This window comes from Leucoraja erinacea, chromosome 13 (assembly GCF_028641065.1).
Source record: "Leucoraja erinacea ecotype New England chromosome 13, Leri_hhj_1, whole genome shotgun sequence".
NCBI lineage: Eukaryota > Metazoa > Chordata > Chondrichthyes > Rajiformes > Rajidae > Leucoraja > Leucoraja erinaceus.
The window spans coordinates 39038810-39065204 of NC_073389.1; the positions used below are offsets into that span (position 1 = coordinate 39038810).

Genomic DNA, 26395 nt, shown 5'->3' on the forward strand with positions numbered 1-26395 from the left:
GGTATTGTGTATGGTGTTTTCTGGTAGTTGTAGTTGTAAAGTACTGACCATCCCCTTCACTTCAGGCTAATTGGATGGATGGAGAACTACAATGCACAGACTACAACGGATAGAAGTTAGCGCACATTAAACCAGGCCGGTAAAGAATGCAACGCCGTTATCCTCCCATTACATTGATTTTAGTAACAGATTATGCTGTTGTGCATAATATTTTTTTGTAAACGTAATATAAAACACGCAATGCACCCGTTAGGCTTGAAACAAGCACTTACTTTCAGCCGCTTTAACTGTCATCTCAGCAGCTTCCACCCGCCCCGCCGCCATCGCGCAACAACTTCCCGCTTGGTGAAAGCCAAGCAACCGCTGCATCAGCTCATTGGTTACTTTAATTACTTCAGCAAAACTCTTCTTCGTTTTTCATAGAGTGGAACCGAACTATTTATTCCGAAATATCTAACTATATTCAAAATTCAACGCATAATTTGTTTTATTGTTTTGTATATCTTCACAGCGGCGCGCCCACAATCCCCCTCTCTCTCTCCGCGCTGCCATTTTAATTGTCGACATGAAGTGAGTTTTCGGCAGAGTTTTAATCTGTTTCCATCCGCTGTTTTAATGGCGAAATTATTGTACCTTCGATTATATTTTGTAATCGACTACGCGCGTTCAACGATTGTGACATTTTATTTGTTTCCCCAGGGTCGAACTGTGCAGTTTTAGTGGGTATAAGATCTACCCCGGTCACGGGAAGCGCTATGCCAGAATTGATGGGAAGGTAAAGAAAAAGCTCTAAATACAATGAACTGAATAGGTTTAGAAGCTCTGCCGTATACCAAAGGACACTTCCTGCTGTAGTCTGGGCAGCAGTTGACCCATGGCTATTATCGAGCGTTCCCATGAGTACGTTTCATTATAAGTTGACATCTGGGTAGACTAGTCTCTTAACGTCAAGTTGGTCATATGTCCAGTTCAGCCTCCTAACCCATCAACGTATCACTTGGCTGTAGACTTACTAATTTATCAAAAGTTACTTCTTCAGACGTCCTGTTATGTTGTTTTGTGTTTGACTGGGAAATTTTAAATGGCTATTTACCAATACGATACATTACAGTGGAAAACAACCATTTAGAGTTTCCCAGTCAAACACAAAACCCATAACAGGAGGTTCGTATAACACCTCACTTTGAAGTAACTTTTGAGTGCATATTCTCTATCTGCATAGTAATCATTTGAGGTCTTGATCTTCCAATGAGTTTACCTGGATCTTTTCTCGATTGCAAGAGTTCATTTTTACTTATAACAAGAATGCCAATACATCGTATTCTTGTAGATACAGGAAACTACAGATGCTGGCATAGTGAGCAAAAACAAAAGTCCGGGGAGAACTGAGTTAGGTCGGGTAGCATCTGGAGAGATTGGACAGGTGATGTTTTGGGTCAGAACCCTTTTCCAGACTAAATCCTGTTTTTGAGATAGAAATTGCGGATATTTCCTGAATATTTTGATCGAAACAAAGTCTTGTTAATGTTTATGGAAACCATGTTTCATTAAAGGCATTGTTTCATTGAAACCTTGACCGTTAAAGGCATAGTCTGCCATACTCTAGCATACAAGATTTAGATTTAATCCTTTTTCTGTACTGTTGCCTGGGGATTATTGTCCACACATCTCTGACTAGGAAGGGTCCAGAATGTTTAATTGTCATATGTACCAAAACAATGAAATTTGTACTTGCAGCATAACATGTCTGTAAACATAGTGCTCAATAGGTAGCATAAAACAAACATAAATTCAATAATTAAAAAAAAAAAAGCAATATTAATTCAAAACAGAAGCCCGATGTCCTGAGAGCAACCAAGGCCCCAGTTTGTACTTTGGATAATAAGAAAGAACTACTGATACTGGTTAGACAATAAACGCTGGAGTAACTTGGCAGGTCAGGCAGCATCTCTGGAGAAAATGGATAAGTGGGCCAGAACCTTCTTCAGACCCTCCTTTTTTTAGTTCAGAGTTTAGTAATCTATGTTCCTGGGCGTTCGAGTTGCAGAACCAGGACGTGATGTAACTAGTGTATGTGCTCTCCACCATAGCCTGTAGAAGTTCAAGAGAGTATTTGTTGACATACCAAAACTCCTCAGTCTTTCCAGGTTTGCCACCTATTGGTCAGTAAACTGGTGAAAAAGCAGAATAACTGAAGTGTGTGGATATCTAGTGAGTGACCAAGAAATCATCTGTAATTGTTTGCAATTCTTTAGGGCTCCAGAAAAGAATGGACAGCAAGTAACTAAGAAATGAACATGAAAGAAAGTTAAGGGTTTCAAATGTATGGGCAAGTTGCATCAAACTAAGTGAGCCGTTGTCACAAATGACTGTGTATTAGTACAATTTAATCTTGGAAATCGGGTATTAAAATAAAGTTTGTTGACCTGACAAATTTGATCCTCGTTTTGGGCTTTCTGTTCATGCTTATTTATATAAGTCTATTTCCACTTCCTTTAGATCACTCGGGCTTAGTTAGGCTCAGCTCACGTAATACACATCCATGTCAATGATTTACTTTAAGATTGGATTATTGGAGAACTCCTGACTGGCCTTCCTCATTCTGTTCTTTGTGAAATTGAAGCCAACCAAGATTCTAGCACACATGTCCCAATTCTTGTTATTATTATTATTATTCACTCACAACCTTGTGTTTGCTGACAATATTGGATCATGCTTTAAGCAATTTATTGGGGTTTTTTTCATTCTTATCCTTGTTTATAAATTCCTCGATAGACTCTTTGCTATTGTTAGATATTTCCAGTCCACCTGTTCGGATATGCGCTTGACCAATTGTGTGTCCTCAACATTTGCAGATTAGGGGGGTTTTAAATTAGTGGTTGTTATTCGGCTGCCTGGGCCCCAAGTCTCCCAAGATGTTCAAAATCTGCTTTCAGTGATCAAGTCTCTCAACTTATCTCATATTTTCTTAAAGTGGCTCAATACCAACTTTTCCTTCAACCACCTGTCAGAGCTGTGATCATTATTTTGCTATGTTAAAAGGATTATCAGTGCTGCCAAGTAGTACGGATTTTCCGTATTTTGTATGGAAATGCGATAAGAATACGGATTTGCTTCGTAAAATACGGATTTTTTTTTAAATTGGCCCGACTTCCTGTTTCATCTTGCTGCTTATAAAATGCAAGAATATAAAAAGTCTTACTGTACCTCTAAAAATTATAGCAGATGAAATCTATTAGTATTTTAAATTTCAAGATCTGGATGATTATTTTTTAAAGCTTTGATCTGCCTGTCCCGCTATAGGTTTAAACAGCGCTATCAGTTTAGCGAGTGGGAATTTAAATAAACGGCACTATGGGTTCTAATTATAGCGCTACCAGCTGGAGCGCTATTGCCTTTACACATAACGTAATGGCCACAGCGCTATGGGTCACAGACTGTTCGTGGAGGGAGAAAGAAAGAGAGGGGGGAGAGGGAGGAAGGGAGAAAAAAAGGAAGGAGAGAGGGAGGGAAAGAGAGGAAGGAGGGAGAGAGCGAGGGAGGGAGAAGGAGGCTTCCAAAATGGCTTCTACATCATCTGGTGCTAAAAGCAGGAAGCAGCCGTTCAAACAGAAGTATACAAAGACATGGCAATGAATGCGCTGTCAAGTAAGGTGCTTAGAAGACATGTCAATTGGTAGCAAGGTTAAGGGACTGTCCCACGAGTATGCGACCACGCGGCAAGCGCGACCTAATGTGGTCGCTTGAGCCGTACGGTCTCGCGGGGCCGGTCCCACTTCGATCGCCGGAGCCGTGTGGAGTTCTGCGGAGCTGGTCCCGACAACACGCAGGGCTCCGAAAAACTAACACTGTCCAAAATTCCGCACGGCAATGGTCTGCCGGCTCGCAGCCGCATTGAGGCCGTAAGCACCGCCTCGACGGGCGTGCGCAGCGTCTTGACGAATTTCCCGCGGACCTCGCTCGAACTTCACGTCAACTTGTACGGGATCACTCGACCTCCTCACGACATCAGGTTTGGTCGCGCTCGCCGCATGCAGTTGAATGCTGGTGGGACAGGCCCTGTACGAGGATCACTCGACCTCCGCGCGGCCCAAGCTTCCGGTTCAGTCACGCTTATCGCATGCTCGTGGGACAGGCCCTTTATGCATACTTGTACTCTTACATGAGTATGATCACATAAAACTTCAATCTTGGGCACATGTACATTGCTGAAAAAAATGAACTACCAGCTTAATTGGATGTATCTGCAAGTTCTATAGTGTTTTTCCAATTCATTTTAGGTTTTCCAGTTTCTGAATTCAAAATGCGAATCTGCATTTCTTTCCAAGAGGAACCCTCGACAAATCAACTGGACTGTGTTGTACAGGCGCAAACACAAAAAGGGCCAATCTGTAAGTGAACTTTGTTGATAGTGAATATCTCGTGTGGCATTTTTTGTAGATTTAATTTAGATGTCTTTATTTTGTGGTATGGCAACTGCTCTGTCTCCGACCGGAAGGCATTGCAGAGGGTGGTGAAAATTGCCCAACGCATCACCGGTTCCTCGCTCCCCTCCATTGAGTCTGTCCAAAGCAAGCGCTGTCTGCGGAGGGCGCTCAGCATCGCCAAGGACTGCTCTCACCGCAACCATGGACTGTTTACCCTCCTACCATCCGGGAGGCGCTACAGGTCTCTCCGTTGCCGAACCAGCAGGTCGAGGAACAGCTTCTTCCCGGCGGCTGTCACTCTACTCAACAACGTACCTCGGTGACTGCCAATCACCCCCCCCCCCCCCCCGGACACTTATTATTATTTATTCAAATCGTTTGCTATGTCGCTCTTCAAGGGAGATGCTAAATGCATTTCGTTGTCTCTGTACTGTACACTGACAATGACAATTAAAATTGAATCTGAATCTGAATCTTATAAACTAAGATTTCAAAATATATTCAAAATATATAAGGGGTGGGGAAGCAAGTACCAGAGGACTAGATTTAAGGTGAGGGGGAACAAATTTGATAGGAACCTAAGAGGTAACATTTTACTCAGAGGGTGGTGGATACATGGAATGAGCTGCCAGAGGAGGTCATTGAGGCAGATGGTATAACATCATTTAAAAGTCCCTTGGACAAGTTTGGATAGGAAAGGTTTGGAGGAATACTAGACCAAGTGGGACACGTTGGGTCCCGTCCCCTCAATGCGGGGGGGGGGGGGGGGGGTGGCGGCCTCCGGCGTCACACACTAACCATCCCCCACACGCACACTAACCACCCCCCTTGATATTATTTAATATTATTCATTCGCTCCTTTTACCATATCCACTCGCGCATAGCCCCCAACTCGCAGGCGCGTCTAGAGGGAGGGGAGGTATATAGAGAGAGACTGAGAGAAATAGGGAGAGAGAGGAGGGGAGAGGCCAGGGGGAGAGGAACAAAGAGAAAGCGATCCCAGAGAGAAAGCAACCCCCGAGCGTCTTGAATAAAGGGGTGGAGGTGGAGTGGGAAGGGGGGGGGAGGAGGTAGAGGTGGGGGATGAGAGGGCTGAATCTTAAATAACGCCAGGAGGTAGGGAGGGACGTCACTCGTCGCACACAGATCCATTCCATTGTGACATCATCAGCCATTTTTTTTCAAAGCTTTTTCAGATTTAGTGAACATTTTGATTAATAACTGTCACACCGGAGGCCTGGTCCCCCCAACGCAACCGGTTCCCCAATGCAATATTCCACCACTCACCCATAGCCCCCACAGCCCCCACGGGAGGCCTGGTCCCCCAACGCAACCCGTTCTTGGTTTCTTGGTCCTCCAAAATATTCCAAATGGAATTTAAACTGGAGGCAATATTCCACCACTCACCCGTTTCTCGAACACATCCCGTTCCCCTAACGCAATATTTCACCACTCACCCGTTGCCGACAACTGGACAGGGGCTGCTCATTTCGCCTTAATCACTCTCCCTCATTTTTAAACTTAAAAAAAAATGCAATTGCACCTGCTAGCAAGCAGCTCAGTGTACTGTGACTTAAAAAATATATATTTGCACTTTCTAGGGCTAGCAGGACTCTGTGTACTTGGATAGCAACAATGTTGCGAGCAGGGCTACAATCCCATTGTGACATCACAGCTGTAAGCACAGGAAATAAGCGAAAGACAGTTTTTTTCATGTTTTTTGAGATTTTTGAACATTTTCATTAATCTTGAGAAATAAAGCATGAAATTTTGAGATAAGATGATTTTTGACTTCACAGAAAAAATCTCGTATCGGAATATGTTATTTTACCGTTCGTGCGTTGTTTTTTTTTAGAAGATGTGATCACACACAAATCCACATCCAAGATCAGACTTTTAATAGTTACTAGACCAAGTGGGACCCGTTAGGTCGCGTCCCCTCAACGCGTGGTTGCGGGGCGGGGGGCCTGTGGCGTCACACACACACTAACCGCCCCCACACACACTACCCACCGTAGTAAAACTACGTCTATTATTGTTTGGTTGAGATTTGTGAATTCGAATGTGCCAATTATTTCTGGTGTTATACAAAAGTACCACCTCCACATTCATATAGTTGAATTTTACGTTTGTAATCAGCTAAGTTTTTGCATTGTTTACATATGATTGGCCCTTATTAGTAACTTGATTTATGTAATTCAGATTAGATGATAATGATTGGAAATTTTGAGGAAAATTCTTAGTGTTTTCGATTGCCATTTTACTATTGTGTGCTACTTTTAAACGGGATTTCGATGGGGAAGAGAAGATTGCCTTTCTATCTATCGTCTGTCGTCAAGTTGTCTTTTAATTAATGGATTAGGTTGCTTTGGAATTCTCACACTGAGAATTTCTAACAGATTTAATTCCCAAATCTGTTTTATCAACATGCGATATATGGAACTTCAAAAAAGTTTTGTTCAGCCTTAAATTTCTTTCATGTCTGTTTTTTGCCTGTGCCTGTGCCTACCCTCCCCCCCCCCCCCCCCCCCCCCCCCCCCCCCCCAGAGTGGTAGTAGTTTGGTCCAATATCTTTCTCACTCCCATAGCAAAATATAAAGAAGCACCCTTCTTTGGTCACTTTGTGATTATACCACACATATGGAATGGCTGATTCAGTGCCTTGTAAAATCATGCCAGGTCCTTCAAATTATTCTTTGGTTTTATTCCACTGTTTATGAATTTTGAGGTGATTTGGGGATTGATTGTTAAGTGACATCATGTGTTCCTGTAACATCTTAACTAAAAGGCAATTTCAAAAAAATTCTAAAATATAAAGTGTATCAGGGCCAATATTGCTTGCAACTGGAATGATTCAATTAAGAATTTGAATGAGGATTAAAATGATATAACAATAGAGTCTTTATCTTCTCATTCCCTCCCCAAACCCACCTCAGGAAGAGATTCAAAAAAAGCGCTCCCGTCGCGCAGTGAAGTTCCAAAGAGCTATCACTGGTGCCTCTCTGGCTGAGATTATGGCTAAGAGGAATCAGAAGCCAGAAGTGCGCAAGGCTCAACGAGAACAAGCAATCAGGTATGAACTGAATGTATTTTGGGGCAATGTCCATGGACAGTTTTATTATACATTTGCATTAGAATTAGAATACCATTAAACATCTTTAGCCTGCCAAAATGAAGTAAAGAGATTCTATTAAGTTGCACAATCAATGTCATGCCAGTAGATTGCATTGAAATGATGTAGAGAGACTAAAAGTGAGAAGTCCAAATGAAATGAGATAAAAAATAAATGGCTAGGGTTTTAAAGGGGGTCCTGTGGCCAAAGAACTGAGAACTTTGAGTTCAATGCATAGCGGGAGGGTATAGGCGAATAAAGTTAAAACAGATTATTCTTTCAGATTCTGAAACGCAAGAACAAGGCAGGATAGAAAGGATAAACGGACGTGCAAAGTTCGTGCATTGCTTTGCCCTAAAATTCCCCCCCTTCACATCAAACAGGCGTACTTGGTCCCAGAATATGGGCATTATCACAGTTATCCATATCCATGCATCACAAAAAACTGAGCAAATGTTATTTCATATGTCACATTTTTAGGTGGTGTTTTGTGAATTCTGTAACCTGAATAGCTGTAAAATCCTGGTCACTTGTTTGATTTTTTTATTTTTTAAGTTATATGGTAAGACAAGACTATAGACAAGGTTGGGAAAGTACAGGACAAGGGGTCACAGCTTAAGGATAAGGGGGAAATCCTTTAAAACCGAGATGAGAATAACTTTTTTCACACAGAGAGTGGTGAATCTCTGGAACTCTCTGCCACAGAGGGTAGTCGAGGCCAGTTCATTGGCTATATTTAAGAGGGAGTTAGATGTGGCCCTTGTGGCTAAGGGGATCAGAGGGTATGGAGAGAAGGCAGGTATGGGATACTGAGTTGGATGATCAGCCATGATCATAGTGAGGCGGTGCAGGCTCGAAGGGCCGAATGGCCTACTCCTGCACCTAATTTCTATGTTTCTAAGAGGACGTGGAATTTCCGGCAATGACACTTTTGAGATGTCTTGAGGCTGCTGAATAATGTACTACATCTATGAAATGGTGCAAGACACGAGCATAGATCTAAGGGTGTGCTGAGCAACATTTAGCTGCAGAATACCTTTTGAGATATGGGATCATGGGTGGGTTGGAGACCTAACAAATTGAATTTCAGCTTCTGATTGCTGAGAAGTAATAATATGCCTGTGAAAGCCAGTTTGGTAGCAAACTGAAGGCGAGTAGGGAATCATGAAGGCGGACAACCAAATGATCAAGTCTTCAAACTGAATATTCCTGGAAGAGGTGTCAGTAAATTAAGCATTGATCTAAAAGAAGATTATTGCATGTGCTTGAAATAGAAAATGCTGGAAATACTCAAAATCACGCAGCATCCATGAAGAATGAGAGGCAAATGTTTCAGGTTGAACATTTTTGATCAGAGCCTAAATAGTGGGTAGAGGAAGAACGATGAGATAAATTTTGACAGGCAGGAATTGGGAGAAATTAAGTGTGAAGCATTAACAAAGCTTACCCTTGCTTTTTATAAAACAGAGCTGCCAAGGAAGCCAAGAAAGCCAAAGCTGCAACAAAGAAAGTTAGCGCACCTACAGCCAAGGTAGTGAAATCTTTTTGTTTTGAATTGTGGAAGTGCCAGTAATATAATAAAATACAAGACAACATTAATATGGGAGAATGACTATATAATTGATAAATGTGTTTCAATATAATTAAGCGTTGTGATTACGATCACACAGTTGTATAAAAATATTTTTGAATGAAGAATGAAAATCTAAGATTACAAATGCATCAAAAGTATACCAAAGATAGAAAGAAAGATGATTTAAAAATGCAAAAATTTTAGGTTTATTTTCCCAAAATAAAATTTGATTTGGTACACAATATAGAATTGTTTATTCTTAAATTAGAAAATTAGGACTGGAGAAAATGAAAGATGATTTCACTTGCATAACCGACCTACGAAATATAATTACAGATCTACCACCACTTTTCCAGCATCTGTGGTTTCAGGGTCTTTCTGGGTTATCCGTTTTGCCCAACCAACAGAGGTAATGGACTCCGAGCGGAGTTCCATGGCACCGGAACGGTCTGCATAGGCCGCTGCGGGACCAAGGCCTGCGAAGTCAGCAGTGAGAACCAATCTGCCAGCTCCAGTTGGAGGAGGCAAATTTGGCCCACTGATCGGCCGTGGAAGTTGGCTGTGGGAATGGATCTGCCCGCGAAGGCCAAGACGTGGTTTAAGAGCCTTGGCAGCAGGGTGCAAATTAGACCTGTTGATTGGCACGGAGGTCCTGATGATGTTGAGATCTGCCGCCTTGGACGGTCTAGGCGCCACATTTTCATGTAACTTCCAGGGGAATTTCAAGTGCACCCTTGTGATTTTATCCGGATTAAAGGAGGCGGCTGAACATCGGTTGCTGGAAAAGCAGTGGTGGGCCTGTACTAATAAATAAAACTTTCCCAGAGTGGGTAGAAAAGGGACATGGTTCAGAAGGTAAGGATCACTGCAAAAACTAGAAGAATGTGATCTCCGAAGTTGATGGGATTTCAAATAAATTTCTATGAAACCACGATTCTTTAGGTGAATGTCTAGATGCTGTACTGTGAATATTTTAATATTAAGTCCTTGAAGCAGTATCCATTTCACAACTTTTTCATTTATTTCTAGGCTGCACAGAAAACGGCACCGAAGCAGAAATATGCGAAGCCAATGAAGTCCCAGGCTCCACGTGTTGGTGGAAAACGCTAAAATAATCTACATTGAAATGTAAAATAAAGCCTGAATTACATCCAGTGGTGTTTTTGGTCTTGCTGATTCAATCAAAAGTCAAATTGAGTACATTTAGAATTGTGAATAACTTAACGGGTGGTATTAATTTGGATATCTTAATATATTCACACATTTAAAAGGGAAAATGGTCTTAATGTAGCTGAAAGTCATTTGCAAACTTACTGGAAGGCTTGGAATAGCTGGCAGTAAAACCTTACTACCTCTTTACTAATCATTTCTAGCTGTATTGGTATGTTGAAGTGTGAAATGGAAAATGGTTCAAGTTGTCAAAATATTGAGGGAAAAGTCATTTGAAAATAATCGCTTACTCAAACTGCATGCCATTCATGATGCTGATGGAAAGCCTTAGAAGTCTGGCTTTTATGGTTATCTCTTGTAGGGGTTAAGGGGATTTCATTGTTTTGTGAACCATCAGTGAATTAATCTTATTGCTTAATCTGATTTGCTTTAGAATAAAACAAATAAGATTGTTGAAGAGTTTGCAGTTGATGTGCATATGGATATTTTTAGATACTTGCCAAAATCCCTCAAAAGGCTACAGAGTAAAATTCAATAACCTGGATGAATGGTAACACAAAATTGGTTAAGAGGTGGAAAGCTCGTATTTAGAACTGCAGCATGGCACCATTCTGACCATGGTTATAATGGGTGACGTTAATCTACATATAGATTGGGCCAACCAAATTGGTAACAGTGCTGAGGAGGAGGATTTCCTGGAATGTATACGGGATGGGTTTTTAAACTAATATGTAGAGGAACCGACTAAAGGACAGGCCATCCTAGACTGGATATTATGGAATGAGGAAGGATTAGTTAGCGATCTTGTTGTGCAAGGTCCCTTAGGAACTGTGACCATAATATGGTGGAATTCTGCATTAGGATAGGGAGTGACATGGTTAATTCAGACTAGGGTCCTGAACTTGAATACTTTGAAGGTATGAGACGGGAATGGGCTAGGATAGACGGGCAAAAAGGGTTGACAGTGGAGATGCAATGGCGAAGATTTAAAGACCGCATGGATGAACTCCAGAAATTGTTCATCCCTGTTTGGAGAAAAAATAAAACTGGGAAGCAGTGCTTCCACACCCAAATTTTTTTTTTCCTGAAATAGAATTCCAAATTTCCTGGAATTTCATGGTATTTCCCGGCCCGGTAAGCCTTCTCCAACTGCACACGCGGGGAGACGACGTCACCGACGCCATTTTCAATTGTGACGGGGCTAACGAGCCTCCCCCAACTGCGCAGCAGGTACATACTTTTTTTCCGCAAATCTGCGGGCTTTAAGAAGGAACTGCAGATGCTGGAGAATCGAAGGTACACAAAAAAGCTGGAGAAACTCAGCGGGTGCAGCAGCAGCATCTATGGAGCGAAGGAAATAGGCAACGTTTCGGGCCGAAACCCTTCTTCATTCTGCGGGCTTGATTGGACCCCTTCGCTTCTCCCCGCGCGTGCGCAGTTGTGGCGGCAGGCACGCATGTGCAGTTGGGGAAGACTTACCAGGCCGGGAAATTTCCCGAAACTATTTCATTTCCCTACAATTACCCGGAGACAACCAGCATTTCCTGAATTTCGGGTAATTGCCTTCAAAGTAGAAACATGCTGGGAAGGCGGCTCAACCGTGGCTGTCGAGGGAAGTTAAGGATAGTGTTAAAGCCAAGGAAGAGGCATATAAATTGGCCAGAAGAAGTGGCAAACCAGAGGATTGGGAGAGGAACTGAAGGGAATCCACATTAGTCAGAAAATGGTGTTAGGCAAACTGTCGGGGCTGAAGGCAGATAAATCCCCAGGCCCTGATGGTCTGCATCCTAGAATACTTGAGGTGGCCCTAGATATTGTGGATGCATTTGTTGAGCATTTTCCAATGTTCGCTTAACTCTGCATCAGTTTCTGTGGACTGGAGGGTAGCCAATGTAACTCCACTTTTTAAGAAAGGAAGGAGAGAGAAGGGTGTCCCCCTCCCATTGGTACGGAACATTTGCATTTTCAGCTTGAAATTGTGCAATATCGTGCATACTGTAGTGAGTCTTTTAACTTGCACTTGAATGCAATATATATGCTTTAAATTGGATTGGGGAGTTTTTGAAAGGGGGGAGGCCGTCCGATCACTGATCACTGACCTTGGGGGGGGTACCCAGTGAGGGAGTGGAGCAACTGAGTGGGGAGAGGGCGTGGAAGAAGGGTGTCTCCCCTCCCAGGGTAGGAGCTTTTTGAAATTTGATGTATTAAAATCATGTTTTAGTGCACTGTAGAAGTATGATTTCAATGTTTTTGGTATGTTATTTTTAAGAGGTAACTTTTTAAGGAGTAACTTTATCCACACAAAGGGTGATGGGTGTATGGAACAAGCTGCCAGAGGTAGTTGAGGCAGGGACCATCCCAACATTTAAGAAAAAGTTAGACTGATACATGGATAGGACAGGTTTGGAGGTATGGACGAAAAGCAGGTGGAGTAGCTGGGACATGTTGGCGGGTGTGGGCAAGTTGCACCGAAGGGCCTGTTTTCACACTGTATCACTCTATGACTACATTATACCTCCACTGAGCATGAATAATAATAATAATAATATATTTTATTGTCATTACACGTCAGTACAAAGAGATTTAGTATGCAGCTCCGACCGATGAAAAAGAAAAGTAAAATAAATAAATCTGTGTGTCATGACCATCCGAGGGAGACAGTCCAGGGGGGGTGGGGGGCACTCAGCAGGTCCGGTTCAGAGCCGCTATAGCTCTTGGAATAAAGCTGATTCTGAGTCTGGAGGTTCGGACGTAGAAGGCCTTGTAACGTCTGCCGGAGGGAAGTAGTTCAAACAGTCCGTTACAGGGGTGTGATGAGTCTTTATGGATGCTGACGGCCTTCCTGAGACACCGTGTGTGGTAGATGCCCTCCAAGGCTGGTAGCTCTGTCCCAATGATTCTCTGATCCAATGCTTCAAAATCAAGTGATCGCGTTTTATTGCCATATACTCAAGCATAGAAACATAGAAAATAGGTGCAGGAATAGGCCATCGGCCCTTCGAGCCAGCACTGCCATTCAATATGATCATGGCTATTCATCTAAAATCAGTACCTCTTTCCTGTTTTTTCCCCATATCCCTTGATGTCGTTAGCCCCAAGAACTAAATGTAACTCTCTTGAAAACATCCAGTGAATTGGCCTGCACTGCCTTCTGTGGCAGAGAATTCCACAGATTCACAACACTGTGTGAAGAAACTTTGTTCTCATCTCAGTCCTAACTGGCCCCCTTTATTCTTAAACTGTGACCCATGGTTCTGAACGCCCCCAACATCGGGAACATTATTCCTGCAGTTACAGTAAGTGAAAATCCAGCAGGCAAGCAGGATGCTTTCACCAACCACCCTCATTTGAAGTCTATCTTCCACTGTATCTACCCATTGCTTGGTACTTACTTCCAGCAGCCACTGGTTGTCCTCCAGGATGCACCGAGCTGCAGCCTGATCCTGGGCGAATTCGGCACAGAGACTCTCATGGCAGCGGCGCAACGCTTCGACACCTCTGAAGGCCAGGACCCTTGCACTGAGGCTGCTCCATGGCCGGAGCTGCATCGAGCGACTCGCCAGCCCCGCTCCCCGTCCGCATCTGTCCCCGCCGCCGCTGCTTCTGCTTCCAACACCCCGCGGCCCATGCAGTTGATAAGAGTTATGAAATTTTCGTTGATCACAGAATTTCTCATAACAGAGCGAGAGAAATTTGTGATCAGCGTGAGAATTTGGTGAAATGCGTGATTCTTACGCTCAATGCATGGGAGTTGGCAGCCCTGCCTCTCTCTCCCCCTCTCTCTCTCTCTCTCCCCCCCCCCTCTCTCTCTCTCCCCCCCCTCTCTCTCTCCCCCCCCCTCTCTCTCTCTCTCTCTCTCTCCCCCCCCCCCTCTCTCTCTCTCTCCCCCCCTCTCTCTCTCTCTCCCCCCCCCCCTCCCCCCCCCCCCCCCCCTCTCTCCCCCCCCTCCCCCCCCCCCTCTCCCCCCCCCCCCCCCCCCCTCCTCTCTCTCTCTCCCCCCCCTCTCATAGAAACATAGGCATAGAAACATAGAAATTAGGTGCAGGAGTAGGCCGTTCGGCCCTTCGAGCCTGCACCGCCATTCAATATGATCATGGCTGATCATCCAACTCAGTATCCTGTACCTGCTTTCTCTCCATACCCCCTGATCCCTTTAGCCACAATGGCCACATCTAACACCCTCTTAAATATAACCAATGAACTGGCCTCAACTACATTCTGTGGCAGAGAATTACAGAGATTCACCACTCTGTGTAAAAAATGTTTTTCTCATCTAGTCCTAAAATATTTCCCCTTTATCCTTAAACTGTGACCCCTTGTTCTGGACTACCCCAACATCGGGAACAATCTTCCTGCATCTAGCCTGTCCAACCCCTTAAGAATTTTGTAAGTTTCTATAAGATTATACAGTCATGGGCCTATCCCATTTAGGCGACTTTTCAAGTGACTGCAGGAGACTATGCAGTCGCCGCATGTTCGCGGGTGGTTGCCGGGGAGTCGCCTTTATGGTCACAAGGAGTTCCCGCATTTTGGGAACTAGTCGTGGCCTCATTATGTTGCTGCAAATTTTTCAACATGTGGAAAATTAACGGCGACTAGAATGAAGCTGCCATGGAGAGTAGCCAGAATTCTCGTGCCATAGGCAGGTCGCCAGGAAGTCATAGTGGGTTGCCAGGAGGTTGAAGGTTCTCGCAGGCTGTAGCCGGTGCTGACCGGTGAATTTCATTGGCTCATTGGGGAAATAAAAAGATAAGCAGTAGTTTCCAGAACCAAGGATAACCAACCGGTAATGTTAAATGTTTGCCGAAGTTCACAGCCGTGTATCTCTGGCTTCTTAGAAGTTGTCTCCACTCCTTCTCCCCTTCTTTTAAAGGACTTACTGTACACTGGGCTTTAGCCTTCTTAATTACAGTGCCAATCTTCCTGTTCATCGCAGTGTGTGTCTCTATCAGCTTGGCTTTGCACCCTTATCCTCGGGGCATATTTCAGAGAGCGCTCCCCCCCCCCCCCCCCCACTTGCCCTGTCATCGCCTTTGGATGTGTTTGTGTTTGTGTGTTCTACTCTGACAGTTGCCGGCTTTTCAGGCGCCTGCCGGCAACTAGACAGTCGCCGGCAGACGCCTGAAAAATCGCTTAAGTGGGACAGGCCCATGAATACTCTTGCACTTTTGTGTTTTGAATCTCCAGTTTTATTTTTGTCAGTCTTATCCTCGGGGCATATTTCACGTCCCCACCAAAACTAGGAAAAGCGAGAGTAATCCTTGTCACCTGACGCGTCCATGGGGGGGGGGAGTCCTTCCCCAAGAATGACCCAGACGCTGCAAGACTGCGACCGCCATTTTGCAGCGAGTGGAGCTCCGGTTCGAGGGTCGCAGCCGCCTGATGTCACCTCCGGTTGTGCAGCAGCCATTTTATCTATCCGAGGAAACCTTTCCCGCTCCCTACGGCCGAAACCAACCTACGTTAAATAAATTAAAAAAAAACATTTAAACAATTGCTGATTTTCCCCCCAAGTATTTGTTTTCTAGACGTTTCCGGGCGAGGCCTCGGTTGCAGCCGGACTGGCCGCACGGGCCGTGACATGTCGAACGAGGAGAGTTACAAAGCGATCATCCGGTACCTGACCAACGAGAAGGAACCTTATGCGCCGGGGACCGAGGGCAACGTCAAGAGGAAGATCCGCAAGGCCGCCGCCTGCTACGTGGTGCGGCGCGGAACCCTCTACTACCAGAAGAAACGCAAGGACCGCGACGAGTTCGACGAGCTAGAGGTGGTGTTGGAGGCCGACACCCGCCGGGGGCTGATCACTTCCTTCCACGAGAGCGCCGAGGGCTTCCACTTCACCCGGGACCAGACGTGGAGGAACATCTCCGGGAGCTACTGGTGGAGAGGTGAGGCGAGGAGGGGGGGGGGGGAGAGGGAGAGGCCGGGGGCGGGGATAGATGGACGGAATGTGGAGGGAGAGTCACAGGGGACCAGTCGTACTGGAACATCTCCAGCGGCGACTTCGGGGGGGACAGGGTAGAAGTGGCGATGACCAGCGTAGGAGTGGAAAGACCGCGGGAGGGGGACAACCAGTGGATGATTAATTGTGGACTCGAGGAACTGCAGATGTTTGTTTACAAAAACAAAGACATAAGGTGCTGGAGTAGCACTGGGTCAGGCAGCATCTCTAGAGGACATATCCAAAGTCAGCACTTTGTGTCTATTTCAGAGGAGGTTGAGGTTTATTTTTATTTTTTTTTAAACAACGCGCTGGAGTAATTCAGCAGGTCCGACATCATCCCTGGAGAACAAGAATAGGTGACGTTCAGGTCGGGACCCTTATTAAGACTAAAAATTAAATGAGATGCAGTATGTGGATAAATGTGAGGTTGTCCACTCTGGTGACAAAAACAGGAAAGTAGACTATTATCTAAATGGTGGCCGATTAGGAAATGGGGAGATGCAACGAGACCTGGGTGCCATGGTACACCAGTCATTTAAAGTAGGCATGCAGGTGCAGCAGGCAGTGAAGAAAGCGAATAGTATGTTAGCATTGATAACAAAAAGATTTGAGTATAGGGACAGGGAGGTTCTACTGCAGTTGTACAGGTTCTTGGTGAGACCACACCTGGAGTATTGCGTACAGTTTTGATCTCCAAATCTGAGGGAGTACAGAGAAGGTTCACCAGACTGATTCCTGGGATGTCAGGACTTTCATATGAAGAAAGACTGGATAGACTCGGCGTGTACTCGCTAGAATTTAGAAGATTGAGGGGGGATCTTATAGAAACTTACAAAATTCTTAAGGGGTTGGACAGGCTAGATGCAGGAAGATTGTTCTCAATGTTGGGGAAGTCCAGGACAAGGGGTCACAGTTTAAGGATAATGGGGAAATCCTTTAGGACCGAGATGAGAAAAATATTTTTCACACAGAGAGTGGTGAATCTCTGGAACTCTGCCACAGAAGTAGTTGAGGCCAGTTCATTGGCTATATTTAAGAGGGAGTTAGATGTGGCCCTTGTGGATAAAAGGATCAGGGGATATGGAGAGAAGGCAGGTACAGGATACTGAGTTGGATGACCAGCCATGATCACATTGAATGGCGGTGCAGGCTCGAAGTGCTGAATGGCCTACTCCTGCACCTATTTTCTATGTTTCTATGAGAGTTTATTATTGTCTCGTGTACCTAGGCACAGTAAAATGCTTAGTCCCCAATCAAATAAATAATGTTATACATCAATACTATCAAGCCAAACTCAAGTACAATCGGTAGAGCGAAGGAAAAGATACAGAGTGTAGATTGTAGTTCTCCGTCATGTAGTAAACTGGGTCCAGATACAAAATCCAATGTCTGCAATAGGGTAGAGATGAATCGGGCAGTACCCAGTCTCATAGAAGGACTGTTCAGAAGCCTGATGGACGGAGTGGAAGAACCAATTCCTAAATCTGGTGGCGCATTCTTTCAGGCTTCGGTATCTTCTGCCCAATGAAAGCGGGGAGAAGGAATGACCAAGGTAGGAGTGTAGATGGTCAATGGTCAAGAGTCCTAGCTGTCACTTCAATATGGTTGGTTCATGTCAGATTGTTGGGAATATTGACTCCAAGCAACTAAGAGTGGGCTTCCTTTCGCTCTGGACCTAATACTATTTTGAGCCACTGCTGGAAAGTTGGATATGGAAGAAAGTTTTAAGAATCTCAGCGGAGAGTGAATGGTGAAGGTTGCAGAGAAAGATTACACTGTGTATGCTTGGAAAAAGTGAATATGGATGTATCTCCCCCCCCCCCCCCCCCCCCAGGATCAGATCTGGAGAAAAATCTTGTAAATGAAAATGTAGAGGGAATTTAGAAGATGAAAAAATGAGAGTTATGACGGATGATGAGTACCAGGGAGAAAAACATTGAATGGAACCTGTTATGGGACGTCATCCTGCAAAATGACAGTGGTGAGATTCTATGGGTTAGTGCTGGAGGGGCTTGGGGGAGTCTAGCTGGAGGGATTGTGGGTGCAGAGGTGGAACAACGGCAGTAGTGGAGGGAAAGAAGGAGCCTGCTGATAAGTAGGAGATAGCAGTGAATGGAGGAGTTGGATGTTAATGATGAAGATAGATCAGTGATGGCTATTATCAGTGAATGATTGGCAACTGTGAACAAGTAAATCTTTTTGAAAAAGGCATATATATTTAATCCAGAGGGATTATTGGGACAGATTATGTATTGATGATGATAACTTTAGTTTTGAAGAAAAATTGAGCTTTGATAATGTTTTTTTCCCGCTTAACTCTAGGAAATTGCATATGAGTATTCCTAGAGTATCTTGACTATCTTAAAACGCGTTATTCAGTACAAGAAACAGAGTTAACATTTCAGGTTACTAACCTGTTTTAGAAACGGGGGGGAGGGGGGGGGGGAATCAAATATACTTTGCAGAGAAGTGGGTGGGGTGGCGAAAGCAAGGATAATGTCTGGGAGGCGGTTGTGAAAGCCTGTTAATTGCAGCTGATCTGTCTGGAGGGTAGAAGAGAAGGAACAAGTAGAAGGGGATGAACAAGAACAAAGGGACAGTGTCAGAACTGGAAATACTCAATAGGACCGGCGAAATCTATGGGGAGAGAAAACTGGCCAGTTCTCAGGCAAACTGGAAAGGTGTATTATCTAAATTTGTTGAATTCATTGTTCATCCCTAAGGTCTGTAACATTTATATTCAAAAGATGAACTGCTGAGCTTACATTGTGCCAACCAAGCCCAATATAAGAGTCAGAGGAGAACAATGAATTAAAATGATGGGCAACTGGAAGATCAGTGACACCCACATCTCCAATGTGAAAGAGTCCACATGCAATGCACTAAACTACAAATGAATTGTTTTTAACCATGTCCCCTCCAGATTTTTAGCAGTTTTTTTAAAATTGAAATACATTTATTTTTGCATTTTATTTCCATGGAATCGGATGAATTGAACTCGTGTCATTCTTCACTTTCAGGTATATTTAAGCAGGTGAAAGACTACATCAAAGAATGTATTCATTGCAAGGAAAAGATCGACCGAAACAAATCAATATGTGCCGATACAATGGAAATCCTGGAACAGCTTGGTATAGATGCTCCGATGGTGGGTAATGGCAATGAAACTGATGATGAGTTGAGTAATTCTGAAGGACGGTCTGACGCTCCCCCCAGGCCTACCAGAAAGAAAACAGTCCAGAAGCAGGAATTGGTGTTTGTAAGTAACATTGATGGCATGACTGTGTTGGGGATTATGAGGAGTTTTTACTGAAAGTGTGGGTGTCAAACATTGAATGTATAATTTTTAGTCCAGAAGTGCTCAGCATCTGCACAATATAAATGGATAAATAATAAGGCACTGTGATATTAAGAAAAAGCTTGCTGTGTTTGATTACTTTACAATGATAATTAGGTTGCAAAGAACTTAATACACATGTGGAATAAAGGTAGCTGTATGAAACACCTTGACACAACAATGAATCAGTTATGTAAATTGTATTCAACTTAATTTCTCCCATGTTGCCCCGAGGATAAGATTTAATAGTCATCCAAGTCATTATCTATTGGTAAACCTGACAGTAATGTTAGGACAAAAAACAAAATGTTGGAGGAACTCAGTGGGTCAGGCAACATCTGTGGAGGGGATCGACAGACAATGGTTTGGGTTGGGGCCCTTCTTCAGTCTGGCCTGTCCTGACCTGCTGAGTTCCTCCAGCACATTGTTTTGCTCAAGATTCCCACACCTGCAGTCTCATGTGCCCTCAGTCATGTTGGAACTTAATTCCATGGACTGAAGAAAGGTCTCAACACGAAACATCACCCGTTCCTTCTCCCCAGAGATGCTGCCTGTCCTGCTGAGTTACTCCAGCTTTATGTGTCTATCTTTGGTTTAAACCAGCATCTGCAGTTCCTTCTTACACAGCACATGCACAGGCCCTTCAGCTTATAATGTTTGGGCCGGTCATGATGCTGAGATAAACTAATCTCATCAGCCTGCAAGTCATCATATCCCTGCAAATCCTTGTGCCTTTGAAATCAACATGGTCTAAGATCCAGGAGCCAAATTCCATCTGCTTCCCATGCCAATTTTTTTATTCTGAGTAATGCCAGCAAGGCCAGAAGCTCTACCACTACACCATTCAGCAGCAGAGCCCATCCTGGCCTTCTACATTTCACAAAAAATATGAGATTGGAGTTTTAGCTTTTCCTTCAGACATTAGAGAAATAATAGTTCAAATTAGTATAAACCTATAATTTTGTAGGTCAATTATTTCAGTTTTTAACAATACCATTGTATGGAACATTTACAATGACCATATTGCATCTCACTTATAGTTTTGTACTTCGCAACCAGTTTCATGATCAATAATATGAATAATTTAATGTTTATTTTAATTGACATACATCACCCATTAAGAAAGATTATTTAAAAAAACAGAAGTAATGACCTTATTGAGTAGATTTGTTTTCCCACATTCTCAGGCATTTGATCTTGCAGCACATTCAGTTGGCTTTGAAACCGACCACACAACCATTGAGCTCAATAAATCTAAGCCATTTTTATGCTCTGGGTAAGCCCCTCATCCTTTGCCATCTCAAACAATCTACATTCCTATTCATTCCTTTCTTTCTTCTGTATCTACCTGCTTTCCTTTATCAACGTACATACTGAGCAGTTCAACCATTTCACATAATAGTGAGTTGCATATTCTCACACTAAAACATGGAATCTTAACTATACCAAGCCACATGTAAGTTGAATGAATAATTCAAGACAAATTTCTTTGTTGAGAATTGCTTATTTGACCTACTGATGGGACGTATCATTGTGACCATTTGTTGTGGATGCACCCAGAAATTGAAAAATTGCTATGATTCCTCAATGGTACCCAGCCAAAGTTTTGGGGCGCTCTAACGGGGCTAATAGGATGCTGGTTGAAGTTACAATGGCATTTTTAGTAGTTCTTCTAATAGTTCATATCTAAGGAATTGTTGATTGATATTAATAGTGTTGACTCAGATTTGAAAATGCTAATTGTTTTATTCAGGTGGATAGCAAAGGTCTTGTGAAACAGGAATCTGAAAAACACTGTCAAATTGTGTTGGAGCAATTAAACTTTCAGAGGCTATCCAACCAATTCTGTGATGTCACACTACTAATTGAGGGCGAGGAGTACAAAGCCCATAAGTCGATTCTGGCTGCAAGCAGTGAATATTTTCGAGAGCTCTTCATTGAAAAGGGAGCAGTCTCGAGTCATGAAGCTGTTGTGGACCTTTCAGGTGAGGAATAATCAAATGGCTATCTTTATGGTATGACTAGAAAACACAATAATAACACAATTGTTCCATTTTGCCATGGAATGGAGGAAGATAATAATAGGCAAATAACATTAAGCATGTTATAATAATGGTTTTGCTGCATAGCATGTAAACCAATAACAACTTAAAAAATTAACAGCACAAAATTAACAACAAAACTAACGCACATTGTCAGGGGTTATGGGGAGATGGCAGGAGAATGTGGTTGAAAGGGAGAGATAGATCCGCCAAGAGAGTCAAGAGTCAAGAGTCAATTTAATTTGGACGCCGTTTCTGCAGCCATACATTGTTACATTTTACATAAACATCCATCACATAGCTGTGGGGTTATCAGGGGTCAGATGGCATTGTCCCGCGGCCATTGAAGCCACGCCGGGTGGTGCGAGGTCGCACACCGGTTGAAAGGGCTCGAGAGTAGATCCGCCATGATGGCCCCGCTCCAATGACCCCGTGTTCGCCGTTGCATTTGATGGACCGAATGGCCTAATCCGACTCAGCAGCAGCAGCAGCGGCAGCGCTCCGCTCCCCCGCGACGGCGACGGTGAGTAGCACCAGAGTGAACTTAGGCCGCTCCTCGTTGCGACTCAACGACACATGCCATCGGGTCTCCTGTAATAAAAGTTTTAAAGCTGATGCAAAAACTACATTAAAACACAGACAGAAAATATAAAAACGCGAGAGCCAGCCGCGATACCGGATGGAATGGTGTTTTGATGGACCGAATGTAATTCTGCTTCTATCACATGAACTTTTGACTTCCACATGCCATAACTGTGATGGTTTAAAGCTGATGCTTCTGAGGCCAGTATATTTTGTGCACTGTTCCTGATGGTGCTCCTTCATTGCTTGCTTTCCTGAAGGCATTGCTGCACCCACTTGGCCCCAGACACAGCATAATTAGACAGATGCTGTGTTATGTTTGAGTTATTCATTAATTTACCATATCATTGCTTCTCATTTTTGATCACCTTTGGATACTTCTATAAAAAGTGAGAGGTGATGGATTCACATCTTTCTATTATCTTTCACTTTACATCTGAAATTAAAAAGATGGCTTGCACAACCTGTTTACATACATACTTATTTTCCCCTGGGGGGGGGTGCATTTATATTCATTACCTTGTTGTCATCAAGTATCTGCACAGTTCATGAAGGGATTAGATGACTAATTTGATTATTACAAATAAATGGTGATTCAGTCTTTATATCGACATTTTCAATTGTAGTATTTTGGAATACTCGTTGAAAGAAGAGATTGTTGAGTATGGGTGATTATTTGAAACCTGACACTTCGTTTTTTCTCCTGTTATAATTTGCTTTGATCATCTTTGTGTATACACAATATATATCCTGCAAATTAGGCAATTTAATCCTTGCATCTTTTGACAGAATATTGAAACTCACCAAAATGTATGAAGGTGCAGTACAATAATTTCTCAAATATTGTCCTGATTTTTGTTTTTTGCATTATTTGCAATAACTAAAGATAAAGGGGGCAGTCAGACTAGCATTCTATTAACATTGGTGCTCCAATACAGCAAATTGGTGAACTGTTGTGGTCGGGATATTTATAATTATTGTCAGTCTTTTAATGGCATTCATGTATATCTTCTCACTTTTTAAATTTCCTTGCAGGGTTTAATAAAACAAGTTTTCTTCCATTGTTGGAATTTGCCTACACATCGGTCTTGGCATTTGATTTCTGTCATATGGCTGACGTTGCTACATTGGCACGTCATCTACTGATGCATGAAGTTCTGAAGATATGTGAACATGTACATAAACAACTGGAGGAAAGGAAGATTACAGTGTACCAAAAGGGCGATGTAAAAACTGTAAATTCCAAAGTCGATGGGGCAGAAGTGGAGTTGCCTCTGGATGTTAATACTTTAGAACACCCAGAGCCCAGAGCTGTTGAAAGCAATGCTGATGGCTCCATTACTGTGGTACTGCAACAGTCTATACAAATTCCTGTAACTGCTGAAGCCTCTGCATCTGGTGTAGAAGATGAGCCCCCAAAAGAAGCTGTAATGTTTGAATCAGAGGTGACACAGACAGCTGAAGACCTGACGATTCAGCCAATTCAGGGGATTATGGAGTGCTCTGCAGAAGACACTGGTGCTGAAAACAGCCAGGCTAATGAGCAAATTGAACCAGTCGAGTCTAGGGTAAGCATGCCAAATCTAGAAAGTATAGACAACAATAATACCCAGGACGTGGCAGAAACTCCCTCTACTGAAGAACCAATGGACGTGCCTGCTGTTAATGGGACTGAGAATGAGATTCAAGTAAAGGAGGAGGTACTGGAAACTCTGAGTACAAGTGCATCAGATCTGCCAAAACGTAAACGTGGTAGGCCTCCAAAATTACATGACAAACAGAAAACTGTTGCTGTTGCCTCTTCTTCCAAATGTCTTTTAGATGATACTTACAAAAGCAGGTTACGAGAACGTACATTGGCTGAAGGTGGATATATTCGGTTGCATAAAGGCACAGAGAAGAAGTTACGAGCCAGAAAAAGCAACCTAAAATCTGCAACGCAGCAGGTATGAAATGTAATTCCAATAGATTTTTCATGTTCAGATTTAGTAACTTCATTATCATAGCTGATAGTTTTGGATCTGGTCTATTATTGAAATTGTCTTTTCTGGATTTCACCTGCTGAAATAATCAATATTTAGCTGAGAAATAAAAAGGGTCTGATCACCTTGTTTTAGAAACATAGAAACATAGAAATTAGGTGCAGGAGTAGGCCATTCGGCCCTTCGAGCCTGCACCGCCATTTAATATGATCATGGCTGATCATCCAACTCAGTATCCCGTACCTGCCTTTTCTCCATACCTCTTTGGCCACAAGGGCCACATCTAACTCCTCTAAATAGCCAATGAACTGGCTCAACTACCCTCTGTGGCAGAGAGTTCCAGAGATTCACCACTCTCTGTGTATTACAGGTAGGATTCTTACTTTGTTACTTTGTGAGCATATATATATAAATAGCAAACATTTATAGATGTCAGAGCACGTATCTTTGGTGAGATTAAGAGCAGCATCTCAGAGGCTTGGGAATAGAGGGGTAGTAGTACCATCACCTGCAATATAACATTTGGTCATCAACAAGCAAAGCGACTGGGTACAGAATGGAGCAGTTGTATCATCAAAGTTGTTATATAAATTAAGACATACCTCTGCCACCAGGTAAAGTAAACAGTAAGGCTGTATTACTGGAGACCTAGACTTACCAATACTTACGAGTGAAGAATGAAAACATTTTCTTCCATAGGTTGCCCAGAAATTAGTGAAGAGAGGTAGAAAGATGCAACCAAAGCGAACTACCATTGAGGGAGACGATGCAGAGGTGAAGCATAAATGTAATGAATGTGAAAAAACCTTCCCAAAGCGTTACACCTTGATGATGCACATGAAGACCCACAACAAATTGAAGGAATTTAAATGTCCGGTAAGAATTGAAAAATACTTGTACCTGTAAAATATATTAGTACTGCCTTATGCTTTAAGTAGGAACAATTTTGGATTTGTACAGTATTCGGATTCAGATTCAAATTTATTGGCATTGTGCAGTGCACAGTACAGAGACAACAAAATGCAGTTAGCATCTCCCTAGAAGAGCGATATAGAATATGATCAATAAATAAATATATTTACGTGCATACAGTCATACCGAGGTACAGTGTTGAGTAATGTAACAGCTGCAGGGAAGAAGCTGTTCCTGGACTTGCTGGTCCGACTTGTAGCGCCTCCCGGATGGTGGGACGGTAAACAGTATATGGTTGGGGTGAGAGCAGTCCTTGACGATGCTGAGCGCCCTTCGCAGACATCGCTTGCTTTGGACAGACTCAATGGAGGGGAGTGAGGAACCGGTGATGCGATTTTCACCACCCTCTGCCGTGCTTTCTGGTCGGAGACAGAGCAGTTGCCATACCATACTGTGATACAGTTGGTAAGGATGCTCTCGATGGTGCAGCAGTAGAAGTTCACCAGAATCTGAGGAGACAGGTGGACCTTCTTCAGTCTCCTCAGGAAGAAGAGACGCTGGTGAGCCTTCTTGACCAGAGTTGAGGTATTGTGGGTCCAAGAGAGGTCATCGGAGATGTTGACTCCCAGAAACCTGAAACTGGAAACACGTTCCACCTCCATCCCGTTAATGTGGATGGGGGTGTGTGTGCCGCCCCTAGACTTTCTGAAGTCTACAATGAGCTCCTTGGTATTCTTGGAGTTATGGGCCAGGTTGTTGTCAGCGCACCATGCTGCTAGGAGCTGGACCTCCTCCCTATAGGCCGATTCAGCGTTGTTGCTGATGAGTCCAATCACCGTTGTATCATCTGCATACTTGATGATGGTGTTAGTACCATGTACAGGTGTGCAGTCGTAGGTGAAGAGGGAGTAGAGGAGGGGGCTCAGCACACAGCCCTGTGGAACGCTCAGGGTGAGTGTTGAAGAGGTGTGATTGTCTAACCTAACAGACTGGGGTCTGTTGGTTAGAAAGTCTGAATCTGAATGGGAAGAATATGCAAATTTTACAGATTCTGAGCCATTGGTTTTTACAAATATTATAGCTATTTTAACAAGACTATGATACAGGTATTTATTACACCTATAAGTGTTTTTTTTCTAATGTCCTGTTCACTCCCCTCAGGGAGGGGAGTGAACAGGAGTAGGACTGCAATAAGAAGAAAGACTTGTAGCAATCTCCCCTGGCATCAAACAATATAAAACTTTGATGCCTTAGCAAAAAAAAAATATATACTTTTTTTGATGTTTGTCATGGTTCTTATGTAAAACATTG

General features: G+C 43.3%; 3 protein-coding genes and 1 long non-coding RNA gene across 5 annotated transcripts in view; 2 read left to right on the plus strand and 2 right to left on the minus strand.

The window, feature by feature from the left end:
* cep97 (centrosomal protein 97) overlaps positions 1–376 on the minus strand; it is a 39025-nt gene extending 38649 nt beyond the window's left edge. Inside the window, exon 1 of the mRNA XM_055644968.1 lies at positions 273–376. Coding sequence (XP_055500943.1) covers positions 273–369 — 97 coding nt within the window. The 5' untranslated portion in view covers positions 370–376. The remainder of the gene's footprint in view (positions 1–272) is intronic.
* Positions 377–491: 115 nt separating this feature from the next.
* Positions 492–10266, plus strand: rpl24 (ribosomal protein L24). Its single transcript, XM_055644970.1, has 6 exons — positions 492–570; positions 700–775; positions 4281–4391; positions 7364–7500; positions 9007–9070; positions 10142–10266. Exons 1-6 carry the CDS (start codon positions 566–568, stop codon positions 10220–10222), a joined length of 474 nt encoding a protein of 157 aa, XP_055500945.1. The 5' UTR covers positions 492–565; the 3' UTR covers positions 10223–10266.
* Positions 10267–15448: 5182 nt separating this feature from the next.
* On the minus strand, positions 15449–16040 carry LOC129702896 (uncharacterized). Its single transcript, XR_008724470.1, has 2 exons — positions 15903–16040; positions 15449–15740 (listed from the first exon to the last, which is right to left on the minus strand). It is a non-coding gene; the product is annotated as an uncharacterized LOC129702896 (long non-coding RNA).
* Positions 15740–26395, plus strand: part of zbtb11 (zinc finger and BTB domain containing 11) — a 26206-nt gene continuing 15550 nt past the window's right edge. The window contains exons 1-5 of one of the 2 annotated variants that reach the window (XM_055644971.1): positions 15740–16173; positions 19250–19488; positions 21320–21551; positions 23226–24136; positions 24872–25048. In XM_055644971.1, coding sequence (XP_055500946.1) covers positions 15864–16173; positions 19250–19488; positions 21320–21551; positions 23226–24136; positions 24872–25048 — 1869 coding nt within the window. In that variant the 5' untranslated portion in view covers positions 15740–15863. The remainder of the gene's footprint in view (positions 16174–19249; positions 19489–21319; positions 21552–23225; positions 24137–24871; positions 25049–26395) is intronic. The other variant, XM_055644972.1, reaches the window with a different exon arrangement.